General features: G+C 42.6%; 1 protein-coding gene across 3 annotated transcripts in view; it reads right to left on the reverse strand.

Moving 5' to 3' along the window:
- The window catches only part of MTA3 (metastasis associated 1 family member 3), a 988,675-nt gene that overhangs the window by 456,417 nt on the left and 508,470 nt on the right, over positions 1–23,788 (reverse strand). For all 3 annotated transcript variants that reach the window (XM_085612803.1, XM_085612804.1, XM_085612805.1), the window contains exons 12-13: positions 18,047–18,171; positions 17,276–17,427 (exon numbers count right to left, since the gene is read on the reverse strand). In XM_085612803.1, coding sequence (XP_085468929.1) covers positions 17,276–17,427; positions 18,047–18,171 — 277 coding nt within the window. The remainder of the gene's footprint in view (positions 1–17,275; positions 17,428–18,046; positions 18,172–23,788) is intronic.

Consider the following 23,788-nt stretch of genomic DNA (forward strand, 5'->3'; position numbering starts at 1 on the left):
ATCTGCTTTATCTTATGGAAACATATTGCTTGTACCATACTTCCAACAGTAGGCCAAAGATTGACCACATAAATTCTTAATTTCTGGAGCTAGATTATACAACTTTGTGGGATCTCAGCCACAGCTCACATCAAGACTGAGGATTGTTTCTCCACCAATTATCTTAGCATAGATTTCCAACTTTCCCAATGAACAATGCAACTCTACATTACAATAATGGACATTCACTGTATTCAGCATAGTAACGTGGTGTGCACCGCTCAGGGAATATTTTATAGGGGTTGGGTACTGATCTGTTGTCGTGAATCATCACAGCCAGCAATATAAAAAGTGAATACCAGAGGAGCCATACTACAGTGTTGCCGACTCCCTCCAGGGTTGGGAATTGCTCATTTGTTCTTAACTTTATGAACAAACTGCCACGCAAGTTTATTAGTGGAGTAACTGCACCTGCCTCAACTGTTCTTCCGGTAGACATTTGCTTCACTATTTTGCCAAAAGGGGTCCTTGGTGAATAAAGTTAAAAGCAGCTTTGAAATTGATGCAACTCCAATAAAGGAAAGAGAATTACTTTTCCATGATCCCACATATTACATTATCAATGACATTACTTGAGATATCACATAGCACATTACCATTTAAATCAACTATGACATAGCTACTTGACATGCAGTAGTAAAGGTTAGGCTCTCCTATTAGTAGCCAGATGTCTTTCTAATGAATATAGAGAAAAGAAGAAGGACAGGAAGTCCCCATAGCACCAGACTGTGATTGTAGGGCACACAAGTGAGATTGTATTTCCATTGACAGTACACAGAAGCAGCGAAGAGCAGCAATTACTTGCACGTTTTAAAATTTCCTTCATTACAATGCGATATATAATGGCTCCAAGGATGTAATAACTGATTTCATCAGTGCATAAAAAAAGGAAAGTGTTACTTACCTGTAAGCATCTGTTCATGGCATGTAGTGCTGTAGATTTATTTGCTGTGCATGCTCCTGCCATGTAGTGTTGAGCTCGGACAAGTTGTTTTTCTTCAAAGAGGTGTTTCAAGTCACGAGGTTTAGTGACTTCACCTATGGCTAGTAATGCACATGGGCATCAGCTCCATTGTTAGATTTATTTTTCAGCCCGAAGGACGAGGATGTAGATGGAGCACACAAAATGAGATGACCATGCGACGAAAGATTAAAGATGAAAGAAGAGCATCAGCAACATTGAAAAGCTTCCGGGAGGAGGGTGAGCGAATGCGAATCCACAACACTACAATCCACCAACAGATGCTTACAGGTTAAGTAACATTTTCCATTCTATATTTTGATTGAGGTGGAAACTAGAAACCACCTCAGGGAGGAATTTGGGGTTTATCCTCAGAACTACCCTATTGTTGTGTGGTTGTATGGCATTACCATGCATATGTTCCTAACGCATGCCTTTATTACTCATCCATTACAACACAATGCCTTTACCATATATTGCCTCTACCATGCAAGCCTTTACCAGGAATATACTCTGTTTACATTCCCTTAACACGCACTGTTAGTGTATGTATGTATATATTAGTTATCCGATTATTTCTCCTCCAGAAAAATCAAGCAGCACACCAAAGGATTCTTTTCAAACGGGTCTCCTTTATTCCAACGAGACGCTTGTCAACGCGTTTCGATAGCTTCACGCTACCCTGCTCACGACATTGCTCTTTCGTTTACAATTGGTTTAAAAAACATTTAAACAGCAACAAGGGACTACTACAATTGGCATATACATTCTCCTTTGTTTCATTGTACTTCAAAGGCGGCGCCATTTTGGAGTGGCTTTGTTATTGTGTTTTGTTTCATGCTAGTGCTAGAAAACAAACATTTACTACACAATTAAAACCTTTAGTCTTCTATTTTCTCAAACTATCCCTTGAGAATAATTAAAACTTAATTACTCCTATTATAAAGTGCAAGTGCATTATTTACAATAATCAAGGACTATTTGAGAAATAAAAACTTTTTTTGATAAGGCGAAATTCATGTTTCTTTTCTGTAACAGTCTACGTTTTAATCACGTAACCGTTCCTTTGATGTTTCTTTTAGTTACAAAGTGCAAGTGCTTATGTAAACCAACATCTATTAATCATTACAAAGTGCAAGTGCTTATGTAAAAAATCTCTGAATTCATCTTTTGGTTACAAAGTGCAAGTGCTTTTGTAAACCTTTGACATCCATTAATCATTACAAACTGCAAGTGCTTATGTAAACAAATTCTAAATTCCTAAAATATTTGATGCTTTAAATAAACGTATAATACAGAAAATTATTTTTCAGTATTACAAAACTAAGTTCTTATTTCTAAGTACTTATAATATACATGTACGCCTTACTTCTCCAGAAAAAAGTTTGAAAATTATATATCTTTATACTTGTTTTACTCCTTTACCTAAGTCCCATATTATGCTTACTTTAAAAGATGTTTTAAGAAAAAGGCGGATAAAATCTTTTTCCCATTCTATCTTTCCCTTTCTCATTAATCTCAAAAATTAAAAACGAACCTTGTTTTAACGGCACTTTCTTCATTGGGCAATGACTGACCTCTATCTACAGTTAGTATCAATGCTTTATTCTTTTAACATTTTTCATTAATCTATTTTTCTGTTTTCTTTTCATTCAGAGACAAGTGAACAGGTCCTCATCAACATTAAGTCCATAGGGCTCTTTACAATCAAATTCCAGTATATAGTAGGTCTCTAATTTTCTATATATATATATATAACGAGGTCTACCAGGAACCGAAGGGGACGATTCAATCGGAAAAAGAAGACGCTCTAACTATAATAAACCTCTCGCCAAGGACTCTAACTACAGATGAAGAGAATGTACTTAAACTTGGTTTAACTTTTTGTCCCACCAGCCGTTACGAATACACTCAAACACGAATAGATCTATTCAAATTTGTAAGGAAATTGAAGTTGATGAAATTCTTCAAATTAAAAAATCCTGGTAATCAAACAAGAATGAATATAAGAGGAGCCCAATCAATGGAACAAGAACCGGGAGAAATGAATATTCGTGATTTGGAGACTTTGGCAGTATTGGAAGAACTGGGAAATGAAAGCAGTTCCCAACCATCATCCCCAAGAGATGATTCTGTGCGGGTAGCGGACATGGGGATAGCTCAAACTGGGGAGCAAACCCCTTTTAAACCACCCTCACGTTTCTGTCCCCAACTACCAATTGATGCTATTGACATTTTCTCAGAATCAGTGATCCAGGAGCTAAAAGAATTGAGAAATAAAGAGGGAGACTGTAAAGATAAACTGAAGTGGAATTTACCTTTGAACCAAAGGAAGGCAATACACAATTTACAACAAGATAACTCCATTATAATCAAACCATCAGATAAGGGCGGAAACGTTGTTATACAATCTCATACGAACTACTGTGAAGAAGCCCTCCGCCAATTTCAAAATGATGCTAATTATGTTCTAACCACAAAAGAGGAATATATGACTAGTATTCAGAAGTACGCCAATCTGATTGGTAAATGGTTCAAAAGAGGAATATTATCCAAGGAAGAACTATTATTTTTGCAAAATAAACATCCAAAAATGCCCACGTTCTATAACCTACCTAAGGTGCACAAGGATGTAACCAACCCACCAGGAAGACCGATTGTGTCATCTATTGGAGGCTTGACCAAAAATATGTCAACATTTATTGACTATTTCCTAGCACCTTTGGTTGTCCAGACGAGCTCATATACCAGAGACACTAAGGATTTCCTTAGGCAAATACAGTACATAGGTTGGGAAAAAGACTTTGTAATGATAACACTAGATGTTTGCAACCTATATACCAGTATAAGACACCAGGACGGATTGGCAGCAGTAAAGTTCTTCTTAGGACAGCGTTCAATAAGACACTTAGAACACAGTGAAATGCTACTTGAATTCATTTCATTTTGTTTGAACAATAATATTTTTACTTTCCAAAATCAGAGGTATCGACAGATAATGGGTACAGCTATGGGCACCTGCTTCGCCCCCAGCTATGCGAATTTGTTCGTAGGCTGGTGGGAGAAGCAGGTGGCCTGGGCAGATGACAACAGTAAATGGGTGGACCAGGTAATTTGCTGGCGTCGATACATCGATGACCTCTTCATTATTTGGAAGGGGTCTGAGCAATCAGCAGAAGAGTATATCACCGCCCTTAATGTAAATAACCTAAACTTAAGATTTACCCATGAAATGAGCAGGAAAGAGGTATGCTTTTTGGATATCAGAGTTTTTGTGGAGTCAGGGATGATCCAAACATCCCTGTATAGAAAAACCACAGCTGGCAATTCTATTTTGCATGGTCACAGTAGCCATCTGGCAAATCTGACAAGTAGTATCCCGTACGGAGAGCTTCTACGAATAAAAATAAACTGTTCAACGGATGAAGACTTTGACCATGCTGCCAATAGCAGCATAAGACGCTTTAGAGCAAGGGGATATTCATTGAAAGTGCTAAATACTGCACAATTAAAAGTTAAAAATGTGGACAGGCAGACCCTATTAGGAGACACTTGTGTCAACAAAAATGACACAGGGAGTCTGAGACTGATTACCACCTACACATCATCAGCTAGCAAAATAAGATCTATATTGTGCAGGAATTGGAAAATTTTGAAATCGGATAGCATTATAGGTAATGATTTAACTGACTATCCGCAAATAACATTCAGAAAATCAAGATCTTTAAAAGATCAATAAGTACAAAGTCATTTGAGTAAATCACCTTCTTCTTCAGGATTGCAGAACCTTCATGGTTCCTTCCCATGTGGGAAATGTAAAGCATGTAGCACCAGCAAAAGAACTTTGACCTACAAAGTTCCTGGAAGTAAATTCCATAATAAGATTTCTAAATTTATGACATGTACCACAACATATGTTGTATATTGCCTAGAGTGTCCATGTGGCTATCGTTATATTGGCAGCACCGTGAATGCGGTTAAAATGCGTATACTGGAACACCAAAGAGCCATTGCAAATAGGGATGATAACTACCCTGTTGCATGCCACTTAGCTACTCACCATGACAGCAACAGAACTCTTCTGAAATTCTTCTGTCTAGATTGTATCCCAAATGACATCAGGGGTGGAGACAGAGAAACAGCTTTACGACGTCTGGAATCCAGATATATTATCGAACTCCAGACTAAATCACCTGATGGCTTGAATGCTGGGGAAGAGTTGATAACTCATTCATAATGAGGAATGATGTATAGTTTGTGCGGCACTACTTTTGCTTGAGTTGTAGATAGGGAGGACAAAATAATGATCACAGCCCATCCAGGGCTTAATAATGCAAATTGTCAACAAGTATATGATATTCATCCCCCCTATTCTTTTTAATTCAAGGCTCTAAACTTAAAATGTTCAAAAAACGAGATGATTCACCCCGACTTAACAAATTGTTTGCACTGAGGCATATGTCATCAGCATTTAATTCCTTTGAACAATTATGTTGGTTTGTACTAATTTTTGATTGGGTGATTGATATAGGACTATCATGTAATGTCTAATATTTTGAATTATTATAATGAACTAAGATGGAAAACGTTTGAGGATAAAACAAACGTAAAACGTTTTGTAAATAGAATATGATTTGCACATTCTAAGATGGCGACCATAATAACGTAACTGAGTCCTTCGTCTATGTTAATGAAATATGATGCATATATGAACTTCCGTCTCCAAACGCGAGCCGACACTGACGAAAGCTACGGCTGAAACGCGTCTGTTTCTCTATTTGCACAAATAAAATCCGAATCGGGATTTAACCTAACCTGAGTGCTTGTCCTTCGGTTCTTTGAACATCGGAGCGTTATCGATATATATATATATATATATATACACACACAATTTGTCATTGGGGAGAGCACCCCAAGCCAGGCATTTTTTTCATTATTACAAAAATAAAGATTGGGGGGAGGACCCACCTTTTGGTAATTATACCATCCTATTCCCATACCTAAATCCCTTAACCACCCCATAGTCCTAAAAAAAAAACCTTACAACCAAATGCCTTTAGCCAACCTTGAAACCCCAAACTACCCTTACCACATAATTCCCTTAACCATCCCTAAACCCTGAAAACACCCTTAGCATCCTCACCCATTCCCAAAACCCTAAAAACACTTTTCCCACCCATTTACCTTACCCACCCCAAAACCGTAAAAATACCCTTGCCACCCTAGTCTTTTACCCAACCCTAACCCTTAAAAACACCATACACCATAACCCAATATATATATATATAAATTCACTGAAAAAACCATATGTTTCACACACGTTATAGTTAGGAATTAGCATTTAAAAAACCTTGCAAATTCACTTAAAAACCCATAGGTTTCACACAAGTTATAGTTAGCTGTACATTTCACTCGTAAAAAACCAATGAAATTCCACGTTATAGTTAGATCAGGTAACTATAACTTGCGCCCCCGCAATGCACTGCTGATGACGTCACATATTACATCACTTATGACATGGTCAGTGACATCACTCATGACATCAATGATGACATCTGAAATGACACATTGTGCATTGCGGTCGCGCAAGTTATAGTTACCTGATCTAACTATAACGTGGAATTTCATTGGTTTTTTACGAGTGAAATGTACAGCTAACTATAACTTGTGTGAAACCTATGGTTTTTTAAGTGAATTTGCAAGGTTTTTTAAATGCTAATTCCCAACTATAACGTGTGTGAAACCTATGGTTTTTTCAGTGAATTTGTACGGTTTTTTAAATGCTAAGTTATGTATTTATTTTTAATTTTTGCGCGCACGGTGCGCTTCGTGCACCGTGTGCGCGCTGCGGTCACTCGGTGCGCTTCGCGCACCGAGCGCCCACGTTGCGCATTTCGTACCGTGCACGCCTCTCCATTTTTTACAAAATATCTATTGTATTTTTCTCCCTTAGGGGTCCTTAGATTTATATATTAAATGTGATTGTTAATTCTATTTGTTTTCTTTATTTTTTTGTACCGTACGCGTACGGTAAGCTTACCGTACGCGCACTCCGCGATTTTTTTTTTAAATTAGTAAATTTATTTTTCATACTTTTTGGTCCTTCGTGAACCCCCTGACAAACGCTAGGGGGTCTGCAACTCTCTTCGTTGCCCCCTTTTCATGTTATCAACCTTTGTTTTTCAGTGCGAGAGACAGAAAATGGCGGCCGATACTTTCAGATTTCGGCCGATTCGAATGTTTACAGTCATGTAACCACCAATCAGAATTGAGCTCGCGCACGGCACCGTACGCGTACGGTAAGCTTACCGTAAGCGCACGGAGCGCGCTTACAGATATATATATTGATTTAAATGCTATTTTCTCAGGACCTACTGAACAGATTTACACCAGACCTGCAAAAGGCACATCCCTGACCTGAGGACTACCTCTCTGCCCAATTTCAAGTAATTCTGTTCAGCCGTTCGGGCTGTAGCTCGGACTAAAGGTCCTATGGGAAAATGCATGGGGAAAACGCGTTTTGGGACCCCCCTTTTTTCTCAGCCCCCGCTTGACGAATCCCCCCCGAGACTTTCAGGGTAGGAGCGTAGCGTAGCGCCCCATTAGTTTTGAAAAATTCGCGAGGATTCGTCAACCGGCACCAAAGTTATTCCAAATAGAATGTTGCGGATTTCCTATGGAAACACGGTCCTAACTATAACTATCTACTGGCGACCGCCAGTAGATTATATATATATATATATATATATATATATATATATATATGGGTAAGGGCATATGCATGGTAAAGGCATTTTGTTGTAATGTCTGCGTGGTAAAGATTGTTTCCCTTGTTGTGTACTTGGGAAGAAGGTTCTAGGGTAAGACACTGAAATTCAGGGACATATCTGAGGGAAGTGACGGCTGCCAGGAAAGCTACCTTTCAGGGACGAAACTGTAAAGGACAAAAGTGGAGGGGCTTGAAAGGAAGGCCCATAAGCCCATTTAGAACAATGTTGAGGTTCCACACATGGACAAGTGGTACCTGTGGTGCAATAATCCTTCTGAGCCCCTCCCTGAAAGCTTGATAACAGGCACCCAGAAAAGTGAGGTGTGTTCTCTGTTTACAAGGTAAGCGGCAACAGCAGCCAAGTGAAGCCAGACCGAAGAATAAGTAAGGACTCACTTTTGCTTTTCTTGCTGATGACAGACAATGTCTTGGACTGCTGCTATGAGAGGGTCAATTTGTCTATGAAGAAAGTAGCGCACAAATAGTTTTCCCTCGGCTGCTTAGCAGGCTCTGGTTGTAGGCCTGCATGCCTCTCTAAGGGTGATTGCACACTCCAAAGGCAGTTTGAATACAGTCAGGAATGTTTGCCGTATCCTCCAAACCACGAATGAAAGAAGTGGGAGAGGCGGAGAAGCATAGTTAAACATCCCTAATCCATAGTACATTGGCCATGGACTGTGGGTGTGGAAACCTGGAGGCAAAGTTTGGGCATTTTGTATTTTCAGCAATGGCGAAGAGGTCAGTGTGGGAAAACTTCCAATGGCGAAAGTATGAGAGTAGGAATTGTGGGTGGAATTTCCACTCATGTACTTGTTGCTGCATCCTGCTAGAAGTGGTCTGCAAAATTGTTGACCACTCCCAGTATGTACTCTATCCGTAGATGAGCTCTGTGATGGACCCCCCACCATCAAATGCCATGGACTAGAGCAGACTACTGCAGAGAGGGAGTGTCGCCCAGTTTCTGTAGGTAGAACAGGGCAGTTGTGTTGCCTGTCCGAACAAGTACAGCCTTGTTTGGATAGGAGGAAGGAACACCTCGAGGGCCAGCTGCATGGCTAGCAACTCTGGGTGGTTGATGGGGAAATGCTATTGATGGGGGTTAGCATCCCTTGTACGGTCAACTCCTCTAAGTGCGGCCCCCAACCAGCTAGAGAGCCATCTGTTGTGATGGTCATCTGCTGTATTGGATCCATAAAGAGCCAGCTTCGCAACATGTTGTTAGTATCCCACCACTGGAGAGAGCGATGAGTACGGCCTCAGATCAACACTAGATCATCCCAATGACCCTCTGCTTGTGACCACTGTTCCTTCTGGACACTTTGGCATGTGGGACTATTGCAATGCGAGAGACCATTATGCCGAGGAAGCACATGACCTTTCTGACTGTTACCTGATGACCTGGCTGAAAAAGAGGGAGCAGCGTTTGGAAAGCTTGGACCCTTGCAGGACTGGGACATATTTTCACCCATCACAGAGTTCAGCATGGCTCCTAGGAAGAACTGGACCTGAATGGGCTGGAGATGGCATTTTGTGGTATTGATGGTAAAGCCTAGACTGTGTAAGAGATGTAGGGTGATGTGTGTGTGGTGGGCATAGCTGTTCCATTGCACTCGTTATCAGCCACTCGTCTAAGTAACAGAAGACATGGATGCTGGTCCATCTGAGGTGAGAAGCTACCACGACAACACATGTTGTGAACACCCTGGGTGCTATGGTCACCCTGAAGTGCAGCACTTTGAACTGATATTACTGACAACTTACCACAAACCGGAGGAGCCAGTGAAGTGCAGGGTGCATGGGGATGTGAAAGTAGTAGAGAGTCGTCAGAAGTTACCTTGCTTTAGTAGAGGAATGACATCCTGGAGTGTAACAATGTGTTCTGCCCGGATGTATTTGTTGTGAAGTCTGAGGCCGAAAATGGGCCTTACTGACCCATCCTTCTTGGGAAAGAGGAAGCATAGGAGGTATACCTCGTTGCATAGTGGGGGCACGGGTTCTATGGCCCCCTTACAGAGTAGTACATGCATCTCCTCTTGAAGCAGACGCTAATGTTTCAGGGTGAGTTTGTGTCTGCAGGGGGAGATATTTGGCGGTGTTTGTGTGATGTCTGCCCTTGCCTCTACCACAGTTATTTTTGTACCCTCCCTTGTTATAGCCCTGAGAGACTGTTGGTTACTCTTGTTGTCTGGGGAGGGGGGTGGTAGTATTAGCCCCTCGATGGTATTGTAAGTGGCGTGGATGATGTCTGTAGTGCCCTACCTCTGCCACAAGCTCTTGCAAAAGTATCTGGGTGTGGCTCTAGTTTGTGCAGTATCCACTAAGACTTACTTAAAAGACACCATGGAAGCCATTAGATTGGTTGACAAACTTGCATTCAATCCCACACATCAACTATTGGTCACCATGGACATTGCCTCCCTATATACCAGCATCCCACAAGATACTCCTATTTTGCTTGGGTCATATTAAATGCAAGTCTGCCATCTCTGACGGGAACCCAGATTGATTCAATGCCAGTCATTTTTACTGCAACTTTCACAGTCGGCATATGCACTCACACGCGCCGACGTTGAGGAAGACAGCAGTCAGTGTCTTTACCTCTGGCGTGAATGCGTGCACGCTTTACTCGTGTCTATGTCAGACACAGATATTGTCCCACTCGCACAGATGCGAGACGCACCGGTCACAACCATCTAATCTAGGTCATTTCCCATGCCGTTTGGCCAGTCTTTCCTACACTCCATCAATTGGGAATGTCCTCCTTAGCTGGGATGCTTTTATCTTTCAGAATACTAACAGCCGATTAAATAGGAATTTCGGATTTGAATTTAGGTTGAATTGTCTTTACCAGTGATACAGCTGTTTTTAATCTATTTTCCTAATACCAGATGTACAATTAATTTCTAGCATATCCCTATCCTGGACCCTATTGAGGTCCTTCTTTCCCATTGGAGCTACCTAGCCCATTCCTACATTTGCCCCACATGTAACTCGGCAGCTGGTTTGAGGTGAGCCACCACGCCACACTTTACTGTACCTGTTATCAACATCTTCTACAAGGGTTTTAGTCTCTGATTGGTGTCCCCGCCCTCTTTCAGATTGCTCCCTTTCTGTCCTGAAGGAGACCCCACTACAAGGTTCTATTGGCCATCGCCCTCTTCGGGGTCGAAACGTCGATATTTTAACCCTTTTGACCGCGACTGAAAACTTCTCCACATTTAGATAAACACGGCATTAAGAAAGTGTAATTACATGTGGAACATCGTATTACAAAAAACAGTGTCAGCCGGTCTCAATCTAAAACCATTGTTTACACTGTACATAATGTCACTTGCAATCCTTATTCTTCTCTGATCTATCCACGATCACCCCTATCCACACTAACTTTCCACTCACTGTGGAGCTTTTGTGTCACATGAATTAATGTGTCTAGAAAGTAATTTATTAATATTTTATATAAACAAACTTGATAGTCATTCATTGAGTGCTTTTGCAATTTGTGATATCGGGCACTAAGTTGTACTTACCTTGAACAATTCCCGTTGGGACCAACTGTTTTGCTGTACCAATCATTACCCAGGTCCAAGTCTTACTAGGTTGCCCCATTCTTTTGTAATGCTGCCACTTTCTAAAAGTTGCATTTTCAAACACTCAATTTAAAAACCACCTTCACCAAAAGATGTATTTTTTGTGAGTTCAGAGACCCCCAACTCCAAATCTCTATCTCTTTCCATTTGGAAGTTACACCTGTAAGAGGTTACAGAGCAGCTCCAATGACTACCTATGGGAGAGCTGGTCCTTGTAATAGTGAAAAACAAAACCGTATTTCACCAGGGACATATAAAATACGCCAGTACATGTCCTACCCTTAACAAACACTGCACCCTGCCCATGGGGTTACCTTGGGCCTAACTTAGGGGTGCCTTACATGTAGTAAATGGGAAGGGTTGGGCCTGGCAAGTGGGTGCAAGTGGGTGCACGTGCCAGATCAACATGGCAATTTAAAACTGCACTCACAAACACTGTAGTGGCAGGCCTTAGGCATGATTGCAGGGCTACTCATGTGGATGGCACAATCAGTGCTATAGGCCCACTAGTAGCATTTAATTTACAGGACCTGGGCACATGCAGTGCACTTTACTAGGGACTTACCAGTAAATCAAATATGCCAAAAATGGATGACCAATCATAATCACAATTTACACAGGGAGCACTTGCACTTTAGCTGTGATCAAAACTGGTAGAGTGCCTGGAGTTCTAAAAATCAGCAAAAAAGAAATGCAGCACACAGTCAAAAACAGGAGGTCAGAAGCAAAACAACGGGAAAAACACGCCAAAGATGCCAGGTCTAACAGAGTTGAACCACTTTCATTACTGTTTTTGAGTAAGATTAAAGAACATAATGGACGTATAAGAAATCACCAGAGTGTCAAATTTAGATTTCATGAATTGTGTCAAATAAGCCCCATTTATTGCAGCCATGATTATATACTCTAAAGTCTATAATGATCTCAAGAAGATCATGCCAATAAATTCCAAGCTCCTTGCCAGATGGTGTTCACATTATTACCCTGACACTAATAAACATTTTCAGTTTCTGCTATTGGTTTTTAACCAGTTCAGAGAGTAATGTCCAATAAGTCACAACAAAGATTATTGGAATCTATCCTCAAGGCAGGCGAAGATAAATCAGTGCAGTATACAGTACTTAATACGGAATAATTCATTACCCAAAGAGTTCTTGATTGCTTAGTTCAAAAATATGATACTGTTTAGCATAAAAACAAACACTAGAAAATACAGTGTGCGCGACACTCTTTCTGCAAAGTACAGAAGAGTTTGAAAATACACAATAACAACCTTTTTATGAATAGTATTCAATATGAGGAATTCAATTACAAGCTATTCCTTAAACTCCTCTTTTCAGGCAAACAACAGGATGGAACCGTAAGTGACCACAGCGTGTCAGCTGTTTTACTGTGCCAGTTTTGCCTTTTGCCGGTCATTTCACAACACCTTGCACACCATGAGCAGCAACTTACTGACTCTGAACTTCAATTTTAAACAGTGAGACTGAATTCAATCGCTGCCTGAAAGTAAAAAAGACTAACACATTTGAACCTTAATTCAGATTGCAGAATTTTCACTTGACAAAAGTCTTTCACTTCTATAGAAAACATTACAAGAAGAAAATAATTTATCCGTATAAAAGGTAAAGTGCACAGAATCTTTGCACCCAACCTCCGACCAATGGATGTAGGAAGAACTGACCCATCTTGGAGGAGCATCAAGAACCCCTCTGCCGCTGCAGAACCATGTGTGAAGAACTCCAGGACAGCTAATCGCAGCCTATCTGGGCCGTGTGTGAAAGACTTTCCAGAGACAAACGCTGAAACTCCAGCGTCTAAGAAGGGAGTGTGCTCAAAGACTCCGGTCGCTCCAATCCTGCTGGTTCGGGTAAGACGGATTTCAGGTCAGTAGGCTCCGGGGGAATGTGCTTGCCAGAGTGTGTCTCTGTGCTGGTACGTTTTTTGATTTAATACAGAGTCGAAGTGGGACTCCTGAGACTCTGATTACTAGTAGGGATTAACCGGAATGTTGCCTACAGTGAATGGAGAGTAACTACTATCGCTAGCTTGAGAGAATGTGACTCAGTGATCCACTTATTAAACACTAGAAACCTGAACTCAGGAGACTGTGTGTATTGTTTGTGAATGTCATATTTTACTTTGTAGTTGTAGGCAAATACTTCTTTAATTACCAAAGCAAGGATTTGACAGGACAATGATTTATTGCTGCTGCTCACATTTTGTGTTGTATGTGCCTGTGTTCACCCCACTGTGTCTATCTTTTGCCTCCTCCCTCCCCCAAGAAGCCTTGGACTGCTCAACCCACACTACCGCTGAGTCAAGTGATGAAGAGGTACTTGGCCCATTTGCTCAGAATCCATATTAGGTCGGGCCCCAGGACATCTGAAGTAAAAGGCCTCAACCCCCAAGGTTGGGCCCATTAACCTCTGCTTGCCCGGTGTCCCTCTGAACGGGGTTCTGACACCAACATTAGGTAACCATAAAAGATTGAAAAATAGGTTACCGAATCAGTGCCATCTAATCGGAGCAATTTCTCAGTTCATACGTTGAGCAACTTTAAAATGAAATCTGAGCTGTTCAATGAACGCAACGTTCTTTCTCAGAAAAAAGTAGGTTTGAGTCGTCATGCATGTCTCAGAGCTAGAACATTTAAATTTATCATCATTATCCTCAGTGAATAGTATTTCAAAATTGTTATTTAGCCTTTCTCCACATGCCCCTTTATTTTACTGTGAATAGACCTGGAGCAAGATCGGATGCGATATAAAGGTAGGCTCAAACTACTTCCATGTAGGCTTAAGATATAGTCTTCCCTTGTATAAAGCGTCTATTGAGCTGGCTTAATTAATGTATGGAGCATCCTATTGGAGGCATTTGGAGTGGTTCTTGGAAGTGCATCAACAGCTACACAATATTGGTTTTTCAATTTGCTGGCTCCAGCGAAATGTGAATGCAAAAAGGTTGATAGGTAACCAAAAAGAAGAGTTTCATTGGTGGCTTATGTGCCAACTGTTATGTGACCGCAAAGTTTTGCTAAATCAATTTTTAGTTTTTAAAGCACCAATGAGTGTATTAATTGGATTGGCCCTAGAAAGGAAAGCTCACGTTATACTAAGTTGTGCTGCAAAAGGAGGATTATACTCACATCTGACCAGCTAATAGTCTTTGCTCAGATGCGGTGATGCCAGAGACACCCACTCTTTTGCCTGACATATATGTAGTTTCAAAATTAGTGTCTGTTCCCACTCTTTAGATCAACTAAGATGAAAATATGTAGAGCAGCCCTTGGGTTCAGTAAATCAATGTTATCTAGAGCCCCGGTGTAAGGAGTTTCTATGTTTTTTCTCTCTTGCTGCAGAGTGCATACCAGTCCAATGAAACACTAATCCAGGTAGAGTGGTCAAGTACTGGGCCCAGCTATGCCTCAAATCATGATATAGTATGATATTGTTGAAAAATGTTGCATTGTGTTATTCACAAATTGCTCTTTTAGACAGTAAGCAATTTTAATTAGAAGGTAATAAGAATGAAGAACATGTTATCTTCCGTAATGCTCTTTCTGCTGAATGCTCTTTCTGCTGAATACTCTATCTAACTGCACATTCTTCTCCTTGTGAATATTCCCCCAGTAGTCAAACTGGATCTGGGAACTTAAAAGCAGTACTCCTGCATGCCAGCCAGTCGCATTGAGTGTCTCTGCACCAATGTTGTTCCGCTCCACATGTAAGCCCCAGCCAGGCATGCTGATGCCGTTTGCTTTTGATGGCTTGTCCACAACCTCAGACACAGAGCACCCTGTAAATTGGCTTGACTAGTGTGCAAATCTCTATACTACAACATTTTTAGGTGGGAAAGAGTCCATTCCACAGAACAAGGACAAAGAAAGGTCGGTGAGGAATTTGCAGTAATACACCAGAAAGAACTTTACCAAAGGTAAGTAACTTGTTCTTCTGATGATACTACTACCTGCAGATCTCTCACTTTGTGAACAAATACCAATCCAGTATCTCACCAGGCAGTGGGTCCATGGAATGGCTAAGGCCAAAAGTCCTGAAAGGATCGGCAGGTGAAATGCCCTTTCTGTCAAACTTGTGAGTCCAGGCAGTAGTACTTAGTAAATGTGTGCACTGATGCCCACATAGCTGCCTGACAGATATTCAGGCCATAAGGAGGTTCTTATTGATGTAGTTACAAAAAATATCGTGGTTTCCAATTGCAACAATGGCTGTATACATCATGTTTGCATTCAAATTGAAGAAAAAACAGAGCCACTCATAGAGAAAGAGCCATCACCCAGCACAATCATTATTACTTTTATAGTGAATTTCAAGCAGTGGCGCTATGTCCCATGTGAAAGAAGGAACCAACATGTTTAGATAATCTACAGTACATACACACATATAAAACAAAGAAAAAGCAGAAAAATGTGTTCCATAAACCACAAACAACCAAATACATTAGTCCATTTTAAGGATTCTAATAATTCCATGCCTTTTAGTGAATGAGGCTTAGAAAATTAGTTTGAGTGTTTTAAATGTCGACGATGTTTCGACCCTGTATTGAATATAGAATCTCATCAAGACCAACAATTTTAGGGACACCTCAATACTACGAATGCACAGTAAAATCTCCAAGTGATTTTTAAAGCACGTAAAACATAATGGACCGAAATAGATAAGTAGTAATTGGTGGAGAATATGATGTGGGACACATTGAGAAAGCACACAGCGGACATAAAAGAGTTGATCTTTTTGTGCAGGTCACACATGTCGCGGCCGGACTGGGAACTGAACCATTATTATCGTATCGACCGGCCCCCCAAGGGTGAGGCCTGGAGGGTGTGAGTGGGAAGCACCACTCCGCGGCAGCTTTTGTTACAGGCGACCGATATTGCAGCACTACTGCAAAACCGGCCACCCGTAACAAAACCATCCCCCAGTGGTCCAAAAACGGCTACCAACCCTTCCAGCCCACCGGGGTAACGCCCACCAGGGAAACGCCCGGTGCCCGCTACAGCCAGTCCGGGCCTGACTCATGTACTATATCATGCCGAATTCCTGAAGCAATACTAAGACATAATGGTTAAGTATCATTTCCTGCTGCTTCCCAAATTAATGCCATGATGGGACAGCTTCAGAAGAGACAGAAATAAAACAAGCAAGCAAGCAGGTTGGATAAAGATTGCCGATCGGTGAATGAGGCGATTAAGTTCACTCTAACCTACAGGGCGTAAGTATTTTACTTGGTTGTTTGCACTTAATAGGAGTCAAAGGGCAGATCAGAAGTAGAACGGACCATGACTAAGACATCTCGTGGTGACTACTTTTTACTTTTAGATTAAATAGACCATTTAGAAACCTCCATTTAAGTTTGAGAAATATGTCTAAAACCCAACAGACAATTATATTTTTTCTAATTAGCAATGTCACCCTTACAGTATGTTACCTGCTTAGATGTAAACAGATTGCAATAACCTATGCAGGTGTGTAAGCAATTGCTTGGCCTGCTGGATAACTTAATTTCTTTCCCGATACTACACACTCTCAGCACAGATGTTCAAGCCTATTGAACCTTGGACCTTCCTGTACTTCACTTTTTTGTTTATTTCATGACTATTTTATTTCTCTTTCAAATCACTTGTATTAACATTTTAAAATAAGCTTACATATCATACCACTATCCCATTCTCACAAATCTATTAATGATTTTTTTAACCTCTGTAATTTTTGTTCTACTGTTCATTTTGCCTGACAAGGCTCTCATACAATGAAACACTGAATCCCATTTCAGACTGCTACCCAACTGTGTTGTGTACACTATAGTCACACACTCCAATGAGCAAAACAATACACCTTCTTAAGCCAGAGCAGCACTGTTAGGATAACATACAAAATTAACCTGACCACATGTTCTTACCTCCGGTGGTTGGTTTGGAGAGTGTTTCTCTTCTTCTGTCGCTGTTGGCATTTTGAGACCACCATATTTCTTCCAATAAATCCAACAAGATGCACATAGTCTGCATTGCATGTTAGGTGGGCCCCAGGAATACCACTGTTGAGACTGGTTTGCTAAAGATGAGAAAAGTAGCTAAAATGTTATAGCAAACATTAAATCAAATGTATATAATGCTTTGGTTACTTCTTTCCCAGGACGCTGCACCCAATAACAACCAGGTACCAGCAATCTTCACTCGAGAAGTTCAACACAAAAAATGTTTTGGCATTCTGAGGAAAATGCACATACAAGGAAAACAGCTTTGCTAAGACGTCATATGGGATGTACAGTTTACACGGTTGAAAGCATGATATTCAGCGAGTTTAATAAGGTAGGTAAATGGATCGACAACAAACAAAAAAACAGTTACATTTCCTACAGAATCACTACCATTCATCATTACCTTGTAGGCCCCAACCCTTCAGAACCCTAAACAGAGTTTTGGCAATGGACCCTGCTTTCCCCAGCCTTTACCATCCCCTCCTTCGGGTCTCCTCTTCCTCATAAATCCTTCAAAGATGTTCTGAAATGTTATTCTTCTGCCAAATATGGTCATCAACTCCAAGTATTTTTGTCTCATTTATCAAACACTGAAACCATAACTGCCTGTATAATTTACTGAACTTAGAAATTCCCGTAAAGACAGGAGTAGAAAAGTAGGCATCAAAAAGCAATGAGATTATGAGTACTCACTGTAGCAGCTTTCGCACGCCCGACCTACAGATGGGTTTTGTGCTTGGAAGGACGGACCAATCACTCCATTCAATGCACTTGGTTTTCCATTATTGCTGGAAAGTTGATTGGGATTCGGTTTGTTACTGTGATAAAGGCAAAATGTACTTGGTGAAGCCAAATTATGGTTAAATAAACTGCTACACTTCGGAATCAGAGTGTAGTGGCGACTCAAGCATCACAAAATGTTCAACGTTACAAGGGGTAAAACCTCAGTTGTTGATGTTTAATGCTGAATTACTTCATTTTCTCTAACAACCAGCATGTTAAGTAACCTTACTTTATGGGGGTGGTCCAAAAACCAAATTATTCCAGCAGGTTTAGTTTACTAAGTCACAGGACAAGCAGGCAAATACTACTCACCCATCAACAATGCACTAATCCGATATGCATTACTTAAACTAGAGCAAGGTTCAATGATTGCAACCTTTTAAATCACAACTGACATTTCTTCCAGCAAAGAGATTATTTATTGAAATAGCATATGACATATCAAGCTATTGATGCACATTTATACTCATAAAAAACACAGCATCATAAATCACTTAATGATGGGGGGGGGGGGTGGCGTTGTGTCCTGTACGGCACGTTTGAAGTCTTGACAATACACTTGGATCTTCCTGAAAGGGTTGCCACCGGAAGGAAGAACAAAGAAGGAAGAAAGTCAAGAATGAATATAAGGAACAGGAAAGGGAAGAATGAAAGAACATGGCCAAGTACATAGGAAAAAGAATGCAAGGTCGAAGAAAGCAGAAGTAAGGGAAAAGATTTGACAGCTGTAAACAATCTGTTGTGTTCAAAGTCATCCTCTATGCTTCCTGTAAATTGGGGGGTTTCTAATAGTTCCATCTTGTCCTCGCTGCTTTTTAACATTCATTTGACTCCTGTGGCAACGTCTTTGTTGGATATAGGTTTTGGTTTCATAGGTACACGGATGACTTGAACATGCTTTTCATTCTCAAACCTGACACGGGCACTTCTGATCTTTTTGAAAATATTCTAATTTATGTAAAACAGTGGATGACTTATAATTTTCTTAAATGAAATCCGGATAAGACGAAGGAATTGGTCTCTAAACCTGGTAAACTGGCAACCCTCTCTGTGGCCTACCTCTATTAGTTTGGCCCCTGTCTCAGCAACAGTGGTAAAATAAATCCAGGGGTTTTAATGGATTTGAATTGTATTTTAAAGCACAGTTCATTAAGGCGTCCAGCTCTTGAAATTGGTAATTAAAAATCCTAGGAAAATTCTGTCTTTCATTTCAGTGAACTTGCACAAACAAGTCATTACTATTTTTCATCCAATCACGGTTAGACAATGCAAATTCCAGTTATGTGGTCTTACCTTACGCAGTTTATTAGGAGATTACAGCTAGTGTAAAATGACAATCTACGTATTACCTACTGGTGCTTTCCCTGGGGTACATATTTGTCCAACCCGAATACAACTTCATTGGCTGCCAATAAAGCAGAGGATTCTTTTAAAATTCATGGTCAGGGGGGAGGAGCCAAGATGGCGACCGGGACGGCAGCGTAGGCTCCCGGCTCCGTGAACCTCCGCATCCCGCACAGATATCCTGTATGAGATCCTTCGCCTGCGCTATATGCCCGTGTTGGTGAATGAGAGCGGCAACCGATCGTGTGACTCTGAAATTTCTGGCGGCGGTATCGCCGGAGAAATGTCCGTTTGAAGATTGCGGCCTGTGCAACCCTGGAACCGGGACCTCGAGTGGATAACATGGCCGGGCGGCAGTTAAACAACAGCGGCCTTTGGTGACTGGGTGGAGTCGGACTAACCGAAGCGGTGCGAATATCTGCCTACATTTCGCCGTGACCGTTCCTACCACTAAGCGTAGCGGAACGAGTGCAGGCCCGAGGTGGCTAATCCAAGATTCCCCGGTGATTGCCTCAGCCTTCGCCGGTGAGCTGCCCGGCCGCCGCCCGTAACTCGCCTTGATTCTTGCGGCCTGCTCCCGGATTTTCGCGGGCGCAGGTCCGTGGTGGGGATGACTGTTGCCTGTGACCACATACCGGATATATTTTTTGCCTGCCCCCGAAACCCTGATTCCAGTGACATGGAACCTGCGGCGCTTGTCCCTGAGTCCTGGTCCCAATCTGGGTTGGACTTACCCGGCGGCCATCTTGACAGGACGAAGTCTACCATCCTGTACACTGGGTCGCAGCACGGTTGGAAGTGTGCGACTATGAGGAGCGTAGCGGAGCCAGCGCCGAGAGCTGTGCTGGGGTATGGTGATCTTCTCTAGGCTCTCGGTGCCCTTCATTCCGCCTTGGTTCACGGCGCCTGGGTATTGGGGAGTAAGCTTGATGGGGTGGCATCAGCATCGGAACAGTTGCTGCCTGCCTGTCCCCAGGTACACGGGGACTTCCTACACTGCACACAGGAGGACAGTGTCGTGGCCGGCCCTGTGGATAGTGACCAGCTGGAAACTCCGGACAGTATATTAACGTGTGATCGGCAGGCTGTGGGTCTGGTCTGTTCCGGAGGTCTTGGACCTGAGTGGGGGGTGGTGGCCTTGTCCCGTGCGCGGCCTCCGGCGACCCAGGCAATATTCAAGCAACGGTCGCCTGTTCTGGCTGATCTCGCCTTCTTGGACCTTGTGTGCAGTGCAGATCCTGGGGCAGCACTGGGAAAGACGACTCTCCATACTGCTGACTGTGTTGGTATTCAGAGACTTCCACCCTGCCTGTGTGTGTCGCTTCCTGCTCTTTTTTGGACGCTCCTCTTCTTTGTAACATTGGACATGGTACTGGGTCGATGGGTATGCATGGGTAGATTCGCAAAGAGTGGCCAAGGATAAGGTTGATCCTTCAGAGGTGGTCATCTAATAGGCGGGCGGGCTCAGGGGTTGAGTGCTCTCACGGCATAACTGGTAGTGTAATAGGCGCATAATGCTCCCCATTCTTCTTTGACATGGTCGATTCTGTGTGGCTTATTGTTTGCTTTGGGGGAAAACATACTGTGCGGGAGGGAGAAGCCGGGGGCATGTTTTGAAGGCCCTCCTCCAGTTTATTAATATTCTCTCTACCCCCCCGTCTGGTGGGGTTTCTTTTCTTACTCCTCTTTCTCTGTTTCTTCTATATTTCGGGTCTGGTTCCGGGGCGACAGGCACACTGCTGGGGGGGGGGGGCCGTACTCATCTGCAGAGGTGCAGGGTGGGGGGTTGGGGGAGGGGATCCTTTAGTCTTTAACCCCTTTTTTTTCCATGGCCTCCTTTTTCTTCTCTTATTCTTCTTTGTCCTTCTTTTCTGGGATCAGCATGGTAAAACTCCTTCGTTGTTAATCGCTGCGTTTTCATGTGTGCCACAATTTCCGTGGTGTTTTCTGGGTTTTAGGGCAGGGGACTGCAGGCGCAAATGGCCGTGATATTCCTCCACATCCTGACTTTCCTGTTTCAGCGCCATTGACTAGATAAATTGCTTTATTGTTGACGTTTATTATTCTGCCTGCCATTTCTTGCTGCTGGGAAACTGTTTGGCACCTGATCCTTCCATCCTCCCTTATTATAAAATGAAAACCTTTTGTATGCTGGTCACCTACTTGGGCTGTTCAGTGGCCGACAGTTTAATAGCATGGAGATTCCGCTCCCCGAGGTGCTGCCTGTGATAAATATTGATTTCTGTTACTCTGACTGCTCAGCGGCCGGCCCCGGGGGTTGTAGGCCCATACTTGTTATTGGTTGAAATGTCAATAAAGGTTTTTCAAAAAAAAAAAAAAAAAAAATTCATGGTCAATAGGATTGTCATAAAGGCTCTCTCGCTTTGCTAGCCAATAAATCCGATAAGTACAAGACCTCTGTTGTAATGAGTTTACATTCAATTAGCTATTGTAGTTTCCGTATTGTTTATGCTTAACTGAGAAACTGTCTCCACAGTTCACTATTCGAATTTAGAATTTTTAGATTCATATCTCTTTTGACCACCTGGCTGAAAGTAGATTGTAGGACTTGGCCTTTTAGGCTAAAGTTCCCTAAACTTTTTGCTTTCTCCCTAGACTGTTTTCCTGACATAGAGTTGCCAATTTAGATGCTTTGGGTACTTTGCCACTGCTTATCAGTGTCAAAGTACAAGTGTTCCCTGTGTAAAGTGTAATGGTAATTGGTTGTCCATGATTGGTATGTTTGCCTTACTGGTAAAGTCCCTAGTGATGTGCACTGCGTGTGCCAGGGCTAGTAATGCAAAGGTGTGCCGAGAATGGAACTCAGGCCTGCAGTGTAGAGCCTGCTCGCAGTTTGCTAAGTTAGCATGTTGTCCTGACAAGTACAACCACTTGTCAGGCCTTACTTTCGATTTTGCATACACAGTGGGCACCCCTGTGGTAGGTCCCGGGTAACCCCTGGGCAGGGTGCAGTGTAAATAAAAGGCAGCACATATACTGAGGTGCATGCTATGTCCTGACAGTCAAAAACACTCCATTTCGTTTTTCACTGCTGAAAGGCCATTCTGCCCATAGGACAGAATGGGGAGGCTGGGTATTGTGTTTGTTAGCCTAGCTTTCTATAAGTTTAAAAAGGAGAGGTGAAGTTTAGTATGTATGAACTCACAGTGTCATAACACAATTTTCTATGAAAGTGGTTTTGTCACTGTGTTCAGAAATCACTCTTTTAGAAAGTGGCTGAGTTTTTTGTGTCTCTGCTGAATGTGGATTTACTGTCTGGATCTGAGAGGGGAGAGGAGCTGTGAGAGGTCTTGACCCAGGGAGGGGTTGAGATGGCACCAGGCTGCCCTGCATCTGGAGAGTAGGGGGAGGAGAAGCCCAGGAGGCGAAAAGGCCTGGGCTGGTGCTAAAAACCAATAGCCCTATCTCCTTCTGAGTGATTAAGGATCCAGACCCCCAGTATCAAAGGGAGAAAGGTGACACTGGGAGGGAGACACCCAGAACTGATTTAGGCAGGGGGTCAGGGACCCTTGAGGACAACGAACTTCAAAGACATTTAGGGGTATAACTATGAGAGCTGAGGCCCCTGAACACTGGAATGGAATAGAAATGGATTGAAACTGAAAAGGCTTAGACCCAATTCGTGGTCAAGAGGAACCTCTAAGGAAAGAACAACTGAAGAGACTGCTGGGAAGTACCAACCCTTGCTTCGTGATCTGGGGCTGGTCTGTAGTGTGCTGTTTTAACCAAAGACGAGGCTGTTGGGACTGTGCTGTGTGCGCTGGGTCCACCTGCTTGAATAAGACTGGGCTTTGTGCTGTGTCTTGTAACCCCAAGGGCCAGAGGTGAGCTGGCTCCCTGTTTGTAAACACAGGAATATAAATATTTCCGGAGAAGTTTCGAGTGACACGGTGGGCGTGTTGTAGCAGCTTGAGACCCTCGGAAGGTGTGCCCTGTGATCTGGGACACACAGAGGAGAAGCGAGACTCGGACACGCAGGGTGCGTGTCGTTGTGCACAGGAGGCGTTGGTGAAGAGCGCCTGGTCAACGTGTGCATCGAAGGTGAGGAGAGTCTCGAACGCGCAGAGTGCGTGTCATGGTGCACCGCAGGCGCTGGTGAAGAGCGTCTGGTCGGCGTGTGCATCGAAGGTTAAGTGATTCTCGGACACGCTGGGTGCGTGTCGGGGTGCACCTGAGGCACTGGTGAAGAGCGCCTGGTCATCAAGTGCACAGGAGGAGAAGGGAGGCTCGGACACGGTGAGCGTGTCGTGGTGTGGCCGAAGGCATTCGTGGAGCGTGTCTGGATAT

This window comes from Triturus cristatus, chromosome 6 (assembly GCF_964204655.1).
Source record: "Triturus cristatus chromosome 6, aTriCri1.1, whole genome shotgun sequence".
NCBI classification, from domain to species: Eukaryota; Metazoa; Chordata; class Amphibia; order Caudata; family Salamandridae; genus Triturus; species Triturus cristatus.